General features: G+C 44.3%; 1 protein-coding gene across 7 annotated transcripts in view; it reads right to left on the bottom strand.

The window, feature by feature from the left end:
* Positions 1-13,249: 13,249 nt before the first annotated feature.
* Positions 13,250-20,396, bottom strand: part of LOC142582386 (uncharacterized) — an 85,015-nt gene continuing 77,868 nt past the window's right edge. For 6 of the 7 annotated variants that reach the window (XM_075692047.1, XM_075692045.1, XM_075692044.1 and 3 more), the window contains one exon: positions 13,250-13,447. Coding sequence is in view for 1 of the 7 variants with exons in the window: in XM_075692046.1 (XP_075548161.1) it covers positions 13,430-13,447 (18 nt within the window). In the remaining 6 variants the exon portion in view is untranslated. Of the gene's footprint in view, positions 13,448-19,351; positions 19,390-20,396 lie in introns of those variants that run through there. The other variant, XM_075692043.1, reaches the window with a different exon arrangement.

Genomic DNA, 20,396 nt, shown 5'->3' on the forward strand with positions numbered 1-20,396 from the left:
TTATATGAACTGTCTTTCGACTTCAAGAGTCCCAGAGAACTGGAAGAATGCCAACACTGTTCTAATCCACAAAAAGGGAGACGTTAAAGAAGTAAAAATTATAGCCCCATTTGCTTACTCCCAGTATTATATAAAGTATATTCAACAAGAATATCAGGCCCCAACGCCTAAAAGTTATGGCTATTTGGATTCAAACCAAGGACGGCAACGGCCTACGTATTGCACTGCCCGAAAGGTACCGCTTGCGACCTTACTTAAAGCCTTACTTTCCTATAGTTAACAAAGTAGTTTTAGCGAGCCACATTAAAGGAGTGCTGACGTGTATCTTTGAAACTGTGTAAAATCTACCGCACACTTCTTACGCGTAATATGATAACCCTTAGCAAGTATGTAGTTTGGGATACAATAGGTTTTCATATTTTGATAGCAAAGTTAGTCCTGAAATGCTAGACCTAGCGTCATCGACAGTATCATGACGTCAGGACGTAGAACAAAATTTGCTGACACCGGCCTGTGTGAAAGCCTGTGATTGGAGCGCCTTTTCTGTTACGTGTTATCGTATTCTCCTTATTTTTTTTCCTTGCTCCTTTTTTTTCTTTTCGCGTTTTTTGTCGTCTTTACAACCTTTATATCCCGCACCCAGTGCCGGGTAGCAAACCAGAAACTCGCCTCTGGTTAAAGGGGCCCTGAACCACCCCTCGGGTTTGGTGAAATAACATAGTCCGCGGGTCGCATACGCTGTTGCGAACATCTCAGCCAAGTTCTGTTGTCGTACGCGGTACGTGGAGCTCGCAAGCGGAGCGCAAAGTCACCTTTTTCTGAAATGCTCTCGTTTCAAAAACGCCATGATCCTCACTCTTTTCTGTGTGCTTTATTTTGTCATAAAGCACACTCCAATACGCGGCTGCTATTGTTCGCTGCGCTCGGCTACACCGCGGCCGCCGCGAGGTGCCGCCACGAGCCCAGTGGCTAAGCGCGCTACGGCTCTCTGACGACAGCCGCGTTTTGCTTACGTTTAGCGCGGCATAGGCACCAAATCGGAAATTTGAACTGCGCGCGACGGTGACGTCTCCACCGTAGCAATCGCAGTGCAAGGCATTGAGGAGGAAGGGGAGCACAGCTGAGGCCGTGTTCGATTGTCGATAACTCCGCTTCTGCTGAACGCATTGAAGTACTTTTTGCGGCAAGGTGGTTCTGAAATAGGGCCTATCTTCACTTCAAATGTCTTTCTCCACTTCGATAAACAGTGGTACAGGGCCCCTTTAACCTCGCTGCCTTTCCCCTCTCTCTCTCTCTCTCTCTCTCTGCTAACACTGTGTAGTGATAAAGCTTGGTGGGATTGTACTGCTAGAAAAAAAATTAATCGACAATTACGGTAATCACTAATGCGGAATATGAGCGCCACTCTATAAGTATTTTCATTTCGCGATACACTGGCTGGCGCGGACAAGCTGTCTCATGCGGCACATGGCAAACGGAGCCAAGTAAGGCGCGACTGCCTCGTTAATCGGGCGATTACAAGAGGCAGCGTGTGAGTGACGCGTGGGGCAGGGAGCTTTTAAAAAAAGCTTCTGGAGTGAAGACGATGTCCTCACTGAGACGACCTCCACCTTACGAGGGGTATCGATTAACGCTGGCATTCGCCAGAAAACAGGAAGCGCTTCTTTCTCACTTCCAATGACTTTCACAAGGCCAATTTTGCCGTATATACGCTTCTTGATGTGCTTGCCTGTGTCGCTTGTTTTAGGATGAATCCATGCTGCTGAATGAATCCATCCATGCTGAATACAAGCTGCCAAGACTTTCAAGGATGAATCCTTGAAAGTCTTGGCAGCTTGTATTGGAGATCAGGGCGTCACTACTATATGGCAATATTTTAGCCCGACGTAACATTCTATTATTTTCCAATTAGTCCAACGTTCATATTACCAGATCAAGAGCAGTTGGACTGCGACTGTTCTCCGGGTAGTTCAGCATGCTTTCAAGGGTGAAGTAGGGGCAAGCGCTGGCTTCACCTCTGCTGCTAAAATTTCGAGGTCTGCCACTCCATCAAATTTTTTAAACCTCCTTGCGTGGGGGCGATTCACAGCAGCCGCCGCAAACAGACATCCGGTCATGCAGCGCTTTGTTTCCATATATGGGGTATCGGTGGACGCGCTCGCCGCATGCCATCGGTGAACAGATGACGGCGCGCAACTCTGGCACTAACTCGTAGCAGTCGTCGCCAAAGAGCTCGTCTTGTGCGGCACTACGCTTTTTTTCTCACGCTTTCGCCACACCCTCCTCTTCCGCTTTCCACCTCGTGGTTCCGCTGCACCCTCCTCCTCCGCTTTCCTCCTCTTGCACTCTTCGCTATTGCCGTCTTTCAACGCCCGCTGCGCTCGGCGTTCGCTCTTTCATGCTTCGCTGTGCTAGTTCATTCGGTTACGCCGAGGGACTCCGACGCTAAATGCAGGAACGGGCGCCTAAGAATTGCACACTGAAAAAAAAAACAGCGGCAGCGATTGCAGGAATGGAGCAAGCCAGCTTACCATGACGTCATGACGCATCCTTCTCGGCAGCCAAAGTGCCGGTGCTTTTTCCAGGGTTTATACCTTCATTTTTAACTCACCATAATATATGCATCTAATTTGTCTTACCGTATTTACCGCAATAATAATAATAATAATAATAATAATAATAATAATAATAATAATAATAATAATAATAATAATAATAATAATAATAATAATAATAACGATAATAAATAAGAATATTGTCAGTACTCCTTAAGGTAGCATAAACAATAAGAACTTAAAATTAAACAAGCCGTAATCTAGCACTACCCCTTGCTTGATCTCGTAAAGTTACCTATGCCTGTGACGATACCGCCCTCATCTATTCCCTGCTGATTTTTGACCACTACTCTAAACGTCTCTCGCTTGCCTCGACCGCTGACCAGTTAACGCTTCCATCAGCTTTGAACGACAGCTCTTATGGAAGGCGCACGTTCCCCACGGTTCTGGCTGGGAGATTACCCATTGTAATATGGCATGTGCTTAGTCGCCTCCAGACGTTTTCCGTAGTGGACATGATGATGATGATGATGAAGAAGCCTCAATTAATGGCACAAACCCACTATGGGGGAGATAGACTATAAGTCGGGTGGTAATATGATTGAAAAAGTGAAATAAGTTAGTAAATAATTAACACACAAAAAATAAAAATAAACTTATAATCCAAGATGAACAATACACTGTCAATACATGAGATAAAGTAGTGATCAATATTATAATAAGCCTTGCATGGATAGGAATACTAAAAAAAGAACAAAAGAAAGGAAACAAAAAGTTACTGAAATACATAATATAAACGATATGCTTAAGCATGAGTAAGTCAAACTTTGGATAACACTACTAGTAAGATTTGAACTATGAATTTGTGCTTTTACTTTCTGAATTTTCTAAACTGAAGCAGAAGTAAATCAATTGTGGAAACTAAGAACTATTAACAAGGCATTCTTTTTGTGCCATATAGAAAGTTATAAATGGCTAGACAAATGTTCCTGTGGCTGTATCCCAATACTATTGCTCCAAGGGACAATATAACGGTACTGCTTAAAGGCAATCCTAAATTTTGAAGCGGAATTTCTAGACATCGTTTTCGGTGAGTAGAAAAGCGCCGACACGATAATAAAAAATGATCTATAGATTGCGGTTCATTGCAGAGGTAGCATAGAGGGGATACCGCCAGATCACATTTGTGCAAGTAAAAATTAAGTGTTGGAATTCGGCAACGCAGCCTAGTAGATGAAACTTCGAATTTCCGGTTAGGACACCATTGCCGGTTCCAAGAATAATTTAGGTGCAAAAAATCTGTAGAATTTGCTAATGACATGGCTTTTTTTGTCTTCGCTCAAGGAAAATTGCCTATATCTGGCTGCAGTAATGTGCGCAGTTGCCGGCAGCACAGATATCACAGGACCTGTTAAAGAAGCTCGTGCTAAGGAATCGGCTATTCCATTAATATGAATGTCTCGGTGGCCTGGGACCTATACCTAATGAACTGAACTTAAGTGAGGCGGAGCTAATGAATAAAACGTGTTCAATGCTGTCGACTTGGTAGACACAGTAAGTGCACTGCACACAGAGAATAAGTGACGACAATAACTTTTGTAGTATGAAGGGGTAATTTCCGCAAGGCAAGAACTATTGCCAGAAGTTCGGCATGAAAAATTTATCTGTAATCTGGTAGGCGATGTGAAAAAGACCAATCGAGGGATGGTGAGTAGATACCCACGCCTGCCTTCTCTTCACACGAACAAGCATCAGTCGCTATCGCATTTATTTTGAAGCTGGCCAAATATTCTTGTAAGCAGGCATTCAAATATGCTATGGGCCGAAATTTCGCATTGTTTGGAAAAATGTCTGCAAATTCAATTTCGAGTGACCCTGGAGACCTATCAAGCGGAATTTTTTCTCTAAGGCGAACATTTAAAGGTGCTAATTGTGCTTGCACTAATACAACTTGTGGGGTATGCAACCGTGACCACGTGTTCGCAAAAAATGGATTTGTTTTACTAATAAATGCATATTGTCCACGTCGTAGCGAAGATTCATAAGCTCTTAAGTAGGTTTGGACCGTAAGCATGCAGAATCGCGTGTGAAGAGTAGGTAGTCGCGCTTCCTGGTATAATACATTATTAGCCACGAATTAAGGAAGACCTAAACATAGTCGAATATCTTCTCTTTCTAAAAGAACAAGTGGTCTTAATTTATATTTTGCACTTCCGGAAAACAAACCAGCCAAATTCTAGAATCGGTCGTTCATACATACGATAAATCATAACTAGTGTGTCACTTCGCATACCAGAACGCCGGTTACTGATTCTACGCAGTAAACCTACGGCGCGTGTCCCCTTCGTTCCAATATTTTCTATGTGAGAACGCCAGTTAAGTTTTCCGTCATATATGATACCCAAATATTTAAGCGACTCTACCTGAGGAATGGTTCTCTGTTCATATACTAATGATAACTGTAACGGCCCGGAAAGCGGAAAAACAAGGACGTGCTTCAGTATGCTGCAAATGTTCACTCTTGTATGTTTTTGTATTCAGGCAGCCAGCTCATACAGACATAAGAAAAATAAGGTTCTGTACTATGCGTTGCATACTATGTATGCACGTACTATGTGTTACATACTATGTATGTACGTACTATGTACTGTACTATGTACTACGTGTTATACGTATAGCTTTTTCTAGCATGATTTCCTGCTTGTCGTCTTCGTAAAACTCTATGGATTTTTTGTTTCCATCCACCGGCTCCAATTTTCCATCTCTGTTTCTCGTTCTTTTTAATGAGTCCAAGTTTACTTGCGCTTCCTGTACTTGGTTGGCAGCTTTCTTGAACTTTTATTCCATTTCGTGTCCCCGCTTTGGGGTACAAGTATTAGTACACACTAGCAGCCCATTTCTTATTCACGCGTATTTCCGAGTCTTTCCTCATTACTAATTTTGCTTTGAGCTTCCCCGCAGCACAGCACCACAGCCGCTGGATAAAAAAAAAAAAGAAAAAGAAAAGAAAGGTGCGGCCCACCACGTCAGGCGGGCTGCAATAGGAGCGAATGTCTCAGCCGTAGTTGCATTCTCGGCCGCTTGGCTGGGACGAACGGCGCGGCGTTCGAAGCACGTTCCTCGCGCATTTTCTATGCCGATGCCGGACAACAGCCCCCGACTGGTGGCGCCGCGGAGGATGACAGCATTTTCGATGCACGCGGCAGGCCGCACCTTTCTTTTTAAAGCGAAAGCTTTACTGGCCGCGAACTTGCGGTTTCGCCGTGGCAGGGCTCTGAGGAGGTACATAACGTCACAACGCGCTCCTCGCCGCGGATATTTCTCTATCTCTCGCTCCCTAGTCACTACTGCGCATGTGCTACTAGTAGCATCGAGCCACAGGTGTTCCGCCACTGCGCAGCGCCGCACCTTTCATCCGCCGCCATTTGGTATGACGTCACACCGCGTTCCTCGATCGTCATTGCGCTCGCCTCCGCTCGCTTTGCCAGCTGCGTCGCATGCCTGATAACATGTCGGAAGATTGAAAAGGAGAGCTCGCGCGCGCCGCAACCACAGTTGAGGCGGCAGTATGGACGGCGACAATTCTGATAAGCAGGAGGAGGCCTGGAATCGACATCGGAACGAGATGAAGAGGAAACGAATCGCCCAGGAAACAGACGAACAGCACGCCGAACGACTGGCTAAACGCCGCAACATAGCTAGACAACCAGACTAACCTGGACTTGCAATCAAGATTAACCAAGGCTGACCATGCTATGCCTTAGCTTTCGCAATGCATATCCTGGCATAGCCGAGCTAAGCCACTGCCAATTTTTTATCCAGCGGCCGTGACAGTACGGTGGCTACGAGCAAGTGTCATGGCACCGACGAAACTAAAAACAAGCAACAAAAAAGCAAGAAGAACAAAAGGTCGGTTGCGCACAAACGTTCGCGCGCTTGTTTTTGTCGAGACGAGGCGAACGCCACCACGTGACTCTTCTCCACCAACAGGGACGCGCAGACCTCATCGCTTGCCCTCGCGCTGAAGTTCTCTGGCGGAAAGATAAAAGAATGTCGCTGCCTTTAGTTTTATTTGGGTGGCATTGAGACAGCAGCATCTCGAGAAGCGGAGCTGAGCCAAGTTTATAGTTTCGCATGGTGATGTTGCGATAGCCAGTATCTTGTATATCTAGATACACATTCTTTCATGTATCAGCAATCCTGATACACGTCTTGCCGGACGTATAATGATACAGATACAAGATACCCAAAGAGTATCTAAGATACATGTATCTTCGATACTGCCCAGCACTGTCTCCCTGTAATGCTTGGCGCTTTTCCATGCGCTCCCCGTGCTGGCCTACCGACAGCCCTATCTCGCCTGCACTTTAATATTAAGCACATCGAGCTAGCAAACGTGAGCCCAGGAACGATTACACCCTTCGATACGCACCCTTCTACATATGTTTAGGGTCCTTCGTTATCGGGTTTTATACCTTTTGAAGTTTGGCAGGCGAAAACAGGGTGTTTTTAAAGAGGGAAAATAGGGAGAAAGCCTGCCTGGCGCATACCCAGCTGGATCCTCCACTGCAGTGGCGTCATCACACTTTCCCACTAGGCTGGTGCACTATTCACATGTACACGGGGAGCATTTCAGATAGCAGATGTTATTAGACATCAGTGCCAAAAATACGCTTCCCCGACTAGTCTTAAACAACTTGCTGTACACGCTCTCACGTGCTTGCTATGTACATACCTCAACGCACCGTAGTGGGAATACGGGCGCAGGAGCTCTGAAAACTCAACCTCAGTTCATCCCTAAAAAGAGGCAAAAAAGATCGAATCCGAGTCACTCTTCGTTAACACAGCAAAAAGAATGAGTTCAGAATTAAATATGAGCATGATTTTTATTTTATTATTAGAACGAGAAACGTCGTTCGGATGACCGTGCATGGGTCCAAAAATAGGCTCAATTAATTCATTTAAAATAATATAACGTAACATGTTTTTTCAGTACTACATTTACCAGTCCTATGTGGGTATTCTACAAAGTTTTCATAAAAATCGGTGATTTTATTTTCAAATGCCTTTAAAATGTACAAATTTTCGCTTTTTTGCAATTTTGGCACTTTTTTCTTGTTTTATAACGAAATGCATTATGTTGTTGCATTATTTTTTTATCTTTTAGTCTGAGAGAAACCTTTTGGAGATTTGTCCGAAACATTTTTCTGTTTCATCGCCTTAGTTAAAATGCCCCCCCCCCCCCCCCCCGAAAAAAAGAAAAACGATTCCGGGGTCAGTAAGAGGCAGTAGCTCAAAAGCTAAATTTCGGCAGTCTATCATGGCTTGGCATATAGCATACATATACTTAAATATATATGGAACCTCTCTCACGACGACGGTAAAAGTTCGTCATTATGATTGCTATCCCAATAAAAAAATTAGGGAGATGTAAACAAAAATGATAGAATGAAAAACATGTGTAGCACACCTGATTAAATCAGGCAGGCTATGTGACTGTCACCGCCCCTTTGCAAAGGAGCTGCCAATAAACCATCATCGTCTTCACCAAGTGTGAGCTATTCGGCGATGACGCATGAGCAGCAGCAGGCGGCAGCCACAGTCAGGTAAGTCCGGGATGGTTCGCAATGAAACGTTCGCTTTAAAACAGGAAAGTGCTTGATAGGATCGCATCCGTACACGCATAGTAGCAGTACAAGGTAGATAAAGTTTTGAGGAAGAGAAAATATCAAGATGATGTACACAAAAATGCAGGAATGAAAAGCACGTGCAGCATACCTGGTTGACTCAAGCGGGCTACGTGACTATTTATCACCGCCCCGTTTCAAAGGGGATGTCAATAAATCATCCTCAAACTCTCGCGCGACAGCACGTGCGTCTTCAAGAGCTAGTTGGAGTTCGGATATATATATATATATATATATATATATATATATATATATATATATATATATATATATATATATATATCTTTAGCGGGGGGAGGAAAAAATTGAGGTTAAAGGCAGTGAGGTTAACCACATTACTGTATAGACTCATGTAAGGGCCACACTTTTTATTTTTGATGAGGTGCAACCTTTACACAGGATCGAACTTCTTGGTAGAAATGGTGTCGGCGCAGCCGGCGACTTGTGCGCACCCCGGATCCATTGCATCAGAGGTCAACGCGCAGCTACCGCCATCATGTAGCAACCGGCGGAAGTACGCAGCGCGAGAAAATTTGCCGATGCGCGCGCGGTATCGGGGTACCTAACGCGATTGCTTCTCCACTGGATTTTTTTTTTTAAGCGAGCTTTCTTTGCCTCTTTTCCCGACTTTCCGGGCGCTGCTGCTGTCGTCGCGCTCGCGTGCGCCGCTGGGTTCCTTGCAACACCAGCAGATGGCGCTCCCCTCCGCGCATCCCTGCGAGGGAAGCTAGCAGTAAAATTAAGTATGAAGAACGGCTGAGGAATATGGAAGAAAGTAAATGGGCTGGGAGAGTGTTAGGTATCTGTACAGGAAAAACATGGATTCACAGTGGAGGAAAAGAACTAGGAAGCCAGCATGTGGCCCGTAGGGTGGGCAACACAGCAACAAAGAAGGTCAAGCGGAAAGTCAGAGGGGCTGAATTAATCTCATGGGTGGCGGCAATGGAAAAGAAACCTGCCATCTGTAACTACTTAAGAGGAAAAAACGAAATCAGGAAAGAAACCATTTATGATAACTCAAAGGGAAGCTCATTACTTTTCGAAGCGAGATCGGGATGCCTTAGAACACGCATCTAAAAAGCGAGATATACGAAAGAAGCATGTGCTTGCTGCGGTAAAGCTAGGGAAAAGACGGAGCATGTTTTATTAGAATGTGAAGACGTCTACCCAGCGGTCGATTTAGGCACCACTGGCCTCCTTGAAGCCCTGGGGTTCAGCGGGAGCAGTGGTAAAGCAAACATGTCCGCAATAGACATTAGTAAGAGGCGATAGGAGGATTGGTGGAAGTAGGAAAACGACAAAAGACGGAGACGTACAAAAACACAGTTCGCAATAGGGGATCAGAAAATTTGGGCGTGGTTGTTCATAGTGTTTTTTTTTTCTTTTTCATTGTTTAAGCTAGGTAAGATATTAGGCAGTATAGTAGCAAGAGCTTGGTGGCGCAACCCACCGCCCCGTTCCAAAGGGGACGCTCGTAACATCCATCCATACATCCCTAATGAACTAGGACCAAAAAGTAAGGAAGCTCTGTTGAAAGCAGTAGAAAAAAAAACTGCAAAGGATAGACTAGTACCAGACAGTTGGCGAGAAAGTAGAAATAATTTATAAAGGTAAGGGGGGAGAAAGATAGAATTTAGTCGTATAGACCGTTTACCATTACATCGGTAATATACAGGTTAGCAATGCAGACAAAGCTGCATGCATGGGCAGAGAACAATGGCATATTGAGAGAACTTCTGAATGGCTTCAGAATCGGTAGGCGTCTGGATGAGAAGTTATTTGTCCTTACTCAGTGTATTGAAATATCAAGATAGAGAGGAGAACCGCTGTATGTGGCTTTTTTAGACATTACAGGTCACGGTGGAGCAGAGGTCAATGGCTTGACGAGTGACGTAGCCTCGCGCACGCCAAGGGTGGGAAAGAGCGAGGGGAGCGTGCGTATCCTCTTCTATCTGGCCGCCGCTGAGCGCGGCTGCGTGCGCCTTATCTAGAAGGGGGCTGAGATGGCTTCGTGTGCACTCTGTTCTCGCGCACCTAGTCTGCGTTAAAGTGAGAGGCAGCACGAAGGATTCGCTCGCACTAACCCGCCGTGGTTGCTCAGTGGCTATGGTGTTGGGCTGCTGAGCACGAGGTCGCGGGATCGAATCCCGGCCACGGCGGCCGCATTTCGATGGAGGCGAAATGCGAAAACACCCGTGTACTTAGATTTAAGTCCACGTTAAAGAACCCCAGGTGGTCGAAATTTCCGGAGTCCTACACTACGGCCTGCCTCATAATCAGAAAGTGGTTTTGGCACGTAAAACCCCATACTTTAATTCTTTAAGTTTTCGCTCGCACTGCGGCCACTCTTCACCCCGCCAGCTTTGTGACGGCGAATGTTCGTGGCCATCGAGTGAGATCGGTTCATGTTTGGCAGCGCGGCGCGTGAAACCATGCTTGTTAAATTTCTTTAAAAATTATGGGGTTTTACGTGCCAAAACCGCTTTCTGATTATGAGGAACGCCGTAGTGGAGGACTCCGGAAATTTTGACCACCCGGGGTTCTTTAACGCGCACCTAAATCTAAGTACACGGGTGTTTTCACATTTCGCCCCCATCGAAATGTAGCCGCCGTGGCCGGGATTCGATCCCGCGACCTCGTGCTCAGCAGCCCACCATAGCCACTGAGCAACCACGGCGGGTTAACTTAATGTAAGAGAATGTTTAGTGTAATTTATAATGTCATTCAAACTACGAACTTTGATTTGTGTCTATGTCCGATACTTTTCTATCGCTATTGATGCTTTGTCTTTAGGGCGAAACTGCGACTTTTTGTCGCCTTGATGGCGCTGCGAGCGTCGGCGCTGTTCAAGGCTAATTTGCAAGTATATCTAAGCCTTGATATTTTTTTTCCCCTTTTCGGTAACACTAGCGCGCCAGCTCTTTGCTAGCTGCTGCATTGCGAGTATATTGTGGTTGAGTTTTTGTGTATTTCTTTTGGTACTTCCGTTATGTGCCTTGCATAACTGAAATGCCTTTCTCGTATTGTACGACCATCGTGCGCATGCGTGAGTTGCGAGCGACATATCGGGAAACTTTTGCTTCCCAAATCTGTCGTTCGCCCTTACGTACTACAGAGGAGAACGCGTTTTTCTCCATTTGTCCTTGGCCGAGCTACTCTATGCGAGGGTGGATAAATGCTCCAGAATACGCTCGCTCTCCGTTCGTGCTTCGCACGCGCTAGAACATGGCTCCCAAAAAAAGAATATTTTGTTTCATCACTTAACTGTCACCTTTGTAACGTTCCCGAGTCCATTGAATAGTGATTGAGTGTAAAGAAGTCAATTTACTCTGGGATGTTCTTCCTAAATATGTGCAAAAACACTTTCATCTAAATTCTCACAGTATCCACCATCTTGTTGCGCCGGGCAATGATGTACCACTCTACATGTTTTCCAATAGGCCCGCATAGTCTATGGAAAACTGGTACGCAAGACCGAAATACAAAAAAAGTATGGTTTCCTCAAGGGTACGTTTCTCTCAGATGATTAGGCACTTGAAAGACATTTGTGATGAAAATGAATGTCTGCCGGACTGGTATACACTTCTGATTAGATGATTACCTTCTCCTTTCTCAAGTTTTTGTTGTGATGGAAGGTGTTGCTTTGTATTGCGTTTTCTTTGTACTGCTCGTTGTCCTATCAGTGGTTTACTTTGTGGCGCAAAATACATTTCTTGAAAAGGGACAGAAGAAAGGGAGACAGTGAAACTGTCTCACTGTCTCCCTTTCTTCTGTCCCTTCTTCTGTCCTTTTTCAAGAAATGTATTTTGAGCCACGAAGTATACCTAGGAAATCTAAGCACCAACTTGCCCAAGAAGAAGTCCTTTCGGTCCTATCAGTGGTTTGGACATCTGATGCTCATAATAGCAAAGCGTATTGTCCCCGCAGTACCTAGCCAAAGGCAGATTTTAAGAAGCAAAAGTGCCCAGCAAGAATATAATGTCCCCATATTATCTGGTGACATCATGGTTTGGGCAAGCACAAGAAAGAAGCTCTCGTCCAGAAATTAATTACATAATTTGCGCTCCATTGTAGTGGTGACGGGATGCGCCAGCCCCCCCCCACCTCCAACGCAACCATAGCACTGAACACTTTCAGCTACTTTATGGTACATTCGACTGGCTGCTTCCGAGCGCTCTTATCGTGCGTACGTTTGGCTGGTCGAAACCGAATGCTCAGAGCACATTTGCCTGGTTTATTCAAGAGTGACATGCTTCAGCTGAGAGTGCTATCATGTTCGTGTTGGGAGCGCGATCAAAATTTGACTGGATTCTGACTGGACTACGTTTTATGGATGCTGTACCAGTGTTCTCTTTGGATTAAATCCAAATATGCTTTGTTGTAATATTTGATATAACAGTGACCCTATCAGCCACAACCACTTCAATCAGAGAAACTCTCCCCTTTTCCTCTTCCATAGCTGCAGACGATACTTATTTCTCATTTTGTCTCAAATGTATACAGATGCTAAGTACCCCACAAGGCTGCCTTTTTAAACTCCGTTCTGCTAATGTACAACCACATATGTTCCCAGGAGAACCAAGTATACAAACTGCTTATTTGTTCCTTAAACTGGATCTATTCTTTTCATAATGTGCAATGTAATGATAGAAACTTGCTAATGTTGCAAACTAGGTATGTTGAAATCAATTACATATATAAAAAAAGGCGGTTCATTATTTTAAAAAAATATTTAACACTGACACACATATGTGATTGCTTATATTTTTTTGGTGACTGTCTTTTGACCTGATTTGCTTCCAGCTGTACTGAATTCCCAATATATTAGGTCTGAAAAGTTGCTATTTGCAACTGCCAAATAACATTTCAAGAAAAAAGGCAGGGAGAAAGGGCACGGATCCACACTGAACAGAGCAGCATCTGCCACTAGCAACCATGGGTCAACAGAGATGCACAAAGGTAAGATGTACAGCTGTACGCCAAAATATAAGCCTTGCACATCCTGGATGGCAGTTTGAATAAAATGAACTATCTCATTTATTTCATTCTCATATTAATAAGGCACCATGCCACAATCAAGCGCAAATAATGCAGCGTGGCTCAGTCGCTGCACTGAAGAAGCTTGTGCAGACACCACACCTGTCCAGGAGCCAGAACCTCCTGGCCTCCCAGGATTTCATCAGGACATTACGGGAGAGATTCTTTCTGCAAACAGAAGAAAATGGGCAGATTTTGGTGCTCTTTTCTCGATGTCAGCATCATAAACAAGATGAGATGACTACATAAGTGTTTCAGTGTCACAATGGTGGCATGCCACCGTGTTTGGTGTTGCACATTGTAGTGCTAATTATCTCCGCATGCCAAGGGCTTGGAACACAAAACACTGGCAGAGACAACAATGATAATGACTGATGGGAAGCGAACCGGTTCAGGATAAGAAAAAACTACTTGGTTTCCCTTAAATGCAGCTCCACCTTAGAACACACATGCTTTTGGGTACTAACACTAAGCACTACTTCATGGCTATCAAATCACAAGAGAAGTGAAGGAGCTGTGGCACATGTGTTAGCAACATAAACAAATTAAAAGCCATTATAAAGAAAGCCTTTTCATAAAAAAGAAACAGGTCGGTCTAGGCAAATATGCTCCCATCAAAATTGCGCTCTTCTTGCAGATCAACAGTCTGCAAATTAGGAACATGGCTTGGCTTTAAACATTTTAATGGTACATACATGCCAAACAATGACGTTGCTGATCAATCAGCAAACATGGAAGGCTAGTAGCAGGGAAACTATTGTGGTGGGCACTTGATTGATTTCGACCACTTGGTGTTATTTAGACCACAGGATGCAAATGTTTCTGTATACCACCTAAATCAGTGGGTCCACAACAGCTGAAGAGAAGCAATTCTGCACCAATTCTGTACCAAACAAAAACCAAATTTTTTGTTTAGATTACAGATTTGACAAAACAGAAGCACAACCACGGGGTACCTGCAATGATAACTTTCGAGTTGTAGGTACATGCCAAGAGATTATTCCATGGCAGGGCAACAAATATTACTTTTTCCTACAGGCAGGGTACATACACCAATGCAATTTTCATATGCTGTAAAGAAAATTAATGAAAACACAAACATCCATGCTGTGGCACAGTTATGTGCCACAGGTACCCAGATAGGGCTACCAAAAATTTGGGAAATATACTGGCACTAATGCTCTCTAATCAACAATTCCTCACTACTATACTAAAGCAAAGCTTTCTTTGCTGCTACTGCTACTGCTGCTACTGCTGCTGCTGCTGCTGGCTGCTGTCTCTGAGCAAATCATGTCATCACACTGTCATCATCGTCGTCCCTTCTGGCTTTTCGCTACATTCCTGGAGGATTGGTTGATACCAAACATAGTGCAAACACTGGATATAATCCGTATCGAGGAGGCCCGCTCAGAAGGTGATGCATGAAGGTGCAGTCGTAAGCTCCAACACAAACACGCTGTCACCATTCCTTTGTTGTCATGTCTTCGTTATCCTTCTGTTGCCTTCCCTCTTTCGCTGTCACTGCATGTCAGGTTGTCATCACATTACCAGCTTCAACCCATTGTCGTCACATTGTCTTTGCCATTCCAACGACATCAATCAGCTGTTGTAGTAACATTGTCATCCATGCTGCTAGTCTTTGGCAATTGGCCAGTACTGGACACAGTGGAAACAAACACCAGATATAGTACAAATCGAGGCAACCCACAGCACCAGGTGATGGCCACATCTGTGGACATGAGCTCCAACACCAGCACGCCATCGTCATCATCATACCATCGTTCCGTCGTCACTTTGTCATCGTGATACCACTGTCATTACGGCTTTCTTGTAATACCACTGTCGTCATTTCTTTTCTGCCGACTTTCCCACTGCTGCTGCTCGATGCTGTCTTACCAAATAAATCTTGCCGAATGTGTCACACTGAAAGTAATGTCGCCATCACGATAACATTGTCATTCCTGCTGGCTGCTGGGAACAGTGGCACGGTTGGCCAGTACAGGACATAGCATTAACAAGCACTGGATATAGTGTGAATAGAGGTGGCCTGTCGTGACAGCTGATGCACAGAAGCACAGACGTCAGCTCCAACACCAAATTGCATGGCATTGTTATCAAGCTGTTGTGGTTATTCCATAGTCATAATTTCACTGCCTTCATGCCATTGTCATCAGTCCTTCGTAGTCACATTATCGTCATCCTTCCACAGTCTTCACTCTGTTGCTGTCACCTCAGTTACCAAGATGCATGAGCCACGATAAAGGAATACACCTTTAGCAGCGGCACTGTTGTTGCAAAGTCTGGCTTTCATCAGGGCCCTTGTGTGTCGACAGGGTATTTTCACATTCTCCAGTGATGTCCTTTCCTCTGGAGAAGCTCCTCAGGTGATATTTTATGCCCAAATAGACATAAACCCCAAGAATAGTGCTTTGTCCACAATTTTGTACGCAAAACGTTTAAAGGGCCCCTGAAACGGTTGGGGCAAATTTTGTAGACGCGTAGGGTACAGCTTAAGTAGAACGTTCGTACCACAATTTAAGTGAAGCGTTACGTATTAATGGAGCTATAAGCGATTAAAAGTTACCCTCCTCCCTAGCCATGCTTTTCCTCCTCGACTTGTTCGCCGAGCGATCATGGAAGCTCCGCCTTCAGTGATTCTGCGTCATGATGTGACGTCACATCGTCCACTTCCGGTTGTTTTGGAGCCCGACCCCGCCCGCGCGAAACCTCTCCACTAGCCGCTTGGCCGTCGACCTCAAGCGAGAGCTATCGAAGCAGCGTGCGTTGCGAGCATTCTGCCGTAGCGCCGAATGTGTCTGGTATTCCGGTAACCACAGGCAAGCTGGTCATTTCGGCAAATGGCTGGAGGCATAAACTCAAGCTGATGAAGGAACTTTAGCGTAAACGTGCGTGAGTGGCCTGATCGGTCTGCACGGTCCAGCCAGTTGTTGGCACAGCGCTTAACCAGCCACACAAAGCGCTAATATTGCTCTAACGAAGTGTAAAACATTTTAAACATTTATAAAAACAACGTGTTGATGATTACACTCCTTCAAAAATACACACCAGCAGTAAAATAGAATACACTTCATTACTGCTGCTGTGTATGGTTGAGCTCTGCGCCACCAGGTGGCTGCACCATGCAGACCATTCCCATTTGCGCTTCTGCTCATCCTGTTACGGCACAGTCAAGTGGCCAGACCCTGTCCCCTTGTGCTTGCGTTTGCCATAATACCAGACTCACGAAAAGCTATTGCGTTAGTAATCTTCTGGTGTAAAGTGACGGACACAAACACGCAAATCCTGGCGCCGATCGGATAGCGGCAGGCCGATGCGCAGTAGCCAGTTTGCTCATATGCTGCCTTGCAGAGGGAAACGATGTCGCAGCTTGACATATTACCAGTCGCTACCTCTGCAGTCCACCAGGCAACAAAGTCGAATCATAGTACTCGCGAAAAGGCTGAGACTGACTCTGACCGCGGAGCTCTCGTCAAAATGGAGTATGTTGTAACACAAGCAGACGACACTTGCTGTGTGCCGGAAGTGCTTAAGTGTACTGAAAAATTGTTCTTGAGCATTCTCTTTATGTTACTTTCTTTTCATAAAAACAAATGAACTAACATTCCAACTATTACTAACATCATTTATTAACCACAAAGTTGGAAAAATTATCGATCATGCGCCCTGGTCAGCCAATCGGATAGCTCGCCCCACTGACATCATATGGGTGATTTCCGTCATATGGGTAGGGGCGGCTTAAAATTCCGCCGAGCAGTGTGCTGTGATCGGCAGCGATGTGAATTTTTAAAACCTTATAATAAATTACACGCTTTACGCGGAGCACTTAGATGTGTCAATTAATGAATAGAAGGACCTACTCTAACGACTCAGTACGTTTGTAGAAAATCGTCAAAATCATTTCAGGGTCCCTTCAAGACGCTTCCTGTGAGCACCTGTTCATCCTTCAACTGCTATTTCAAGATTGTGGGTAACTTTTGCAGTTTTCCCAACTAGTTGGCATACAACCTCTGTCTTTTCATCACTTGAGATGCATAGAAAAATATTCACTTTGTCACTGAACAAAATGACCTTGAGTTGTCATCTTGACATTGTCATGGGCACTCGCATAAACATAGCAGGCTGACAGTTGACAGTGGCACTAAAGACACCACTGACACTACCAAATGTATGACAACTGCACACGCAAATCACAAAAATACATGCTGCACACACACTGTGTTTATCTTTGATCCCTTAATGCCTTTTCCCGACACCACATTCAGCTAGGCTGCCAAAGTGTAGTGCATCTGTGAACAAGTACATGTGATTCAACCGGTTGACCAGTGGTGCCTCCAGTACGGCTTCAATCTATTAATCTAATGCCCTGGTCTTCTTCTGCAGCAGTGGTGAAATTCTGGTGGTGAAATTTTGGATAAAGAGACATCATTACACTGAGAACAAAAATACACGCCATTCTACTGAAATCAAGTAATGAACTCTAAAATTCTTCATAACATCGAGAATTTTGCTATATTGAAGTTTGTTGTATCGAGGCTTACCTGTACATCTTTCTATTATAATCCCTTCTGGGTTCCGTTACCTTTGAGTCAGTGGTGCCCATTGGTATCACCCCAACTACGGCGGCACTACTATTACATACAATAGCGAACACGAGACCCAGCTTTATGGTAAGCAATGCAGGGTTAAAAATACAACTGTACCAGAATTCATTATTGCTACTGCTAGTGCTGTACAAATGTTACGAGTATTGAAAAGGCATTTAGACAACCTCTTCACAGGTACCATGAGTAACTACAAAGGTTGTGTATAAAAGTAGATACTTTGTGTCAAGGCATATAGATGAACCTACCAACGTTCATCTATATGCCTCTTTTTTACATGAATGCTTACAATATGTTTATAATATGCTTATAGAACAGTATGCTTACAGTATGCTTCCCATCTTTGCTCTGAGTTAATACTTTTTTTTTCCTATAAGGTCAATTTGGATTGTTAAATGATTATCTAATTTTAAGTATTGTATATTGTTGCTATTTGCCTACTTGTATTATGTCTGTGTGCCGAACTAAACGTTGGAGCAAAAGCCTCCATCAGGCTGTATAGCCTTTTGCTTTTACTTTGATTTCTGTTGATGTACAGAAACAAATAATAAAGAAATCAAATGAACTGTCGACCTCAAGAGCTTAAAAAGGCCCTGAACCACCCCTTGGGCTTGGTGAAATAACAGAGTTCGCAGGTGGCATACGTTGCTGTGAACATCCCAACCAAGTTTTGCGGTCGTATGCAGTGCGTGGTGCTTGAAAGCGAATCGTCAAGTCACATTTCTCTCAAATGCTCTCTTTTCAACAGAAGGCCCTGTCCTCACTTTCTTCTAGATGCACTTTTTGTCATCGGACGCACTAATTCCTCATTCCGTTAGACGGCTGCTATTGGCTGATAGCTGACATCAAGCTGTGGTCAGCTGAATGGCGTAGATACTGTGGCTGCTGCGGGGTGCCACCATGAGTCAACTGGCTAAGTGCTCCAAGACTTGCTGAGGAAAACCGTGCCTGGCTTATGTTTAGCGTGTCACAGGCTAAACATAAGCCAAGCACAGACCAAAGGAGAAAGTCGTGGTATCTATGTTTACATCCAAAATTAAATTTGAACTGCACACCACGGTGATATTTAGAAGGCAGAGCATTGTGGGCACGCCCCACTGTGCCGTAGCCTTCGCAGTGCAAGGCATTGAAGTAGGAACAGGGCCACAGCGGAGGCTGTGTTTGATGGCCAATAACTCCGTTTCTGCAGGACGCATTGAAGTACTTTTTGCAGCAAAGTACATCTGAAATAGCCTATTTTTCACTTCAAATGCATTTCTTCCTTTTGATAAAGAGTGGTTCAAGGCCCTTTTAAGGAAACCAGAGGAGCAACTAAGGAAAAATAGGTGGTTCCTACCACACTCACTCAAATTATAACCAATTCTTCTTGGGACCTGTGCAAGAAATGGCGCAAAATGGTGAAAAATATAAGTTACTTACTGAAAGCTTTTTAACAGTCTTTACAAAGCTGACCTCATGCCCATGGGCACCCTTTCCTTGTTATTATTGCTGCAAAATTGATTAATAAGAGTGGGTATATTAGAAAGGAGTTGAAAGAATCTGAGCATTTACTAGCAGCATTAGTATTTTTTCCAAGTTACTACAGCATAAGTGCAAAATTGATTTTGCTTTTGGAGATTAGGTGCTATTGCGACCCAAGTCATGGAATCCCCATTTGTAGGTGCTACAAACTTTCTTCTGCAGTCTGTTCCAATTGACAATGAGGACACTATGTCTTTCAATATCATTTATAATAAAAAATATTTAGGAATGAAGAGCGACTAATAACACTTGAATGAATGTTGCGAAAACTGTCACCACTGCCGGCAATTGTGTGGCATTTTGGTCATTGACCTAACTAACATCATTGAGCCTTTACAGCCTTGTGCTATAGGACCTCCTCCTGTTTACTCGTATGTCCATGTACTACTTGTATGCATTGTATGAATAAATGATTGATTGAATGACCAAACCTGTGCCTGGTTTAAACTATGCTAGTGGACGAAATTTTGTCTTATTTTCATGCACAGTGGGCAGATTATTTCAAATTTAGACTCTCACACTATTCCCCATTCTGTCACTGGCTATTACAATAGGCCCTGTTGACCTTTTCTGGACTGTGGTTCTCTCTCTTATTAAGCACACTCGCTCAGGCCAACAGCCTTGTGTTGGCTAAACACAATTTTAGCTCTATCTCTTCCTCCATTTCACTTGGAAAGCATATTTAGTGCCAGTGGACCAGGACAGAAGGCAGATGACGCCACAATGCGCTATTACTTGAAGAAGCTTATTTTCAGGCAACATTTACCTATTTAACCCATGCACAGTGGTGCCATATCAAAAATTTAGCCATCCAAAAAGGCCGTCTCCCTATTTAACAGGTTGACCGAAAGGGCAGGAACACGCATATCACTATTCCAATAGACCCCAGCTTGGGCCTCAATAAGTTCTCGCACGTCTTTATCTCTGTGCTTTGGCTCGTACACTGGTGCACAGCCGCATTCCTGACGGTAAGC

This window comes from Dermacentor variabilis, chromosome 5, assembly GCF_050947875.1.
Source record: "Dermacentor variabilis isolate Ectoservices chromosome 5, ASM5094787v1, whole genome shotgun sequence".
NCBI classification, from domain to species: Eukaryota; Metazoa; Arthropoda; class Arachnida; order Ixodida; family Ixodidae; genus Dermacentor; species Dermacentor variabilis.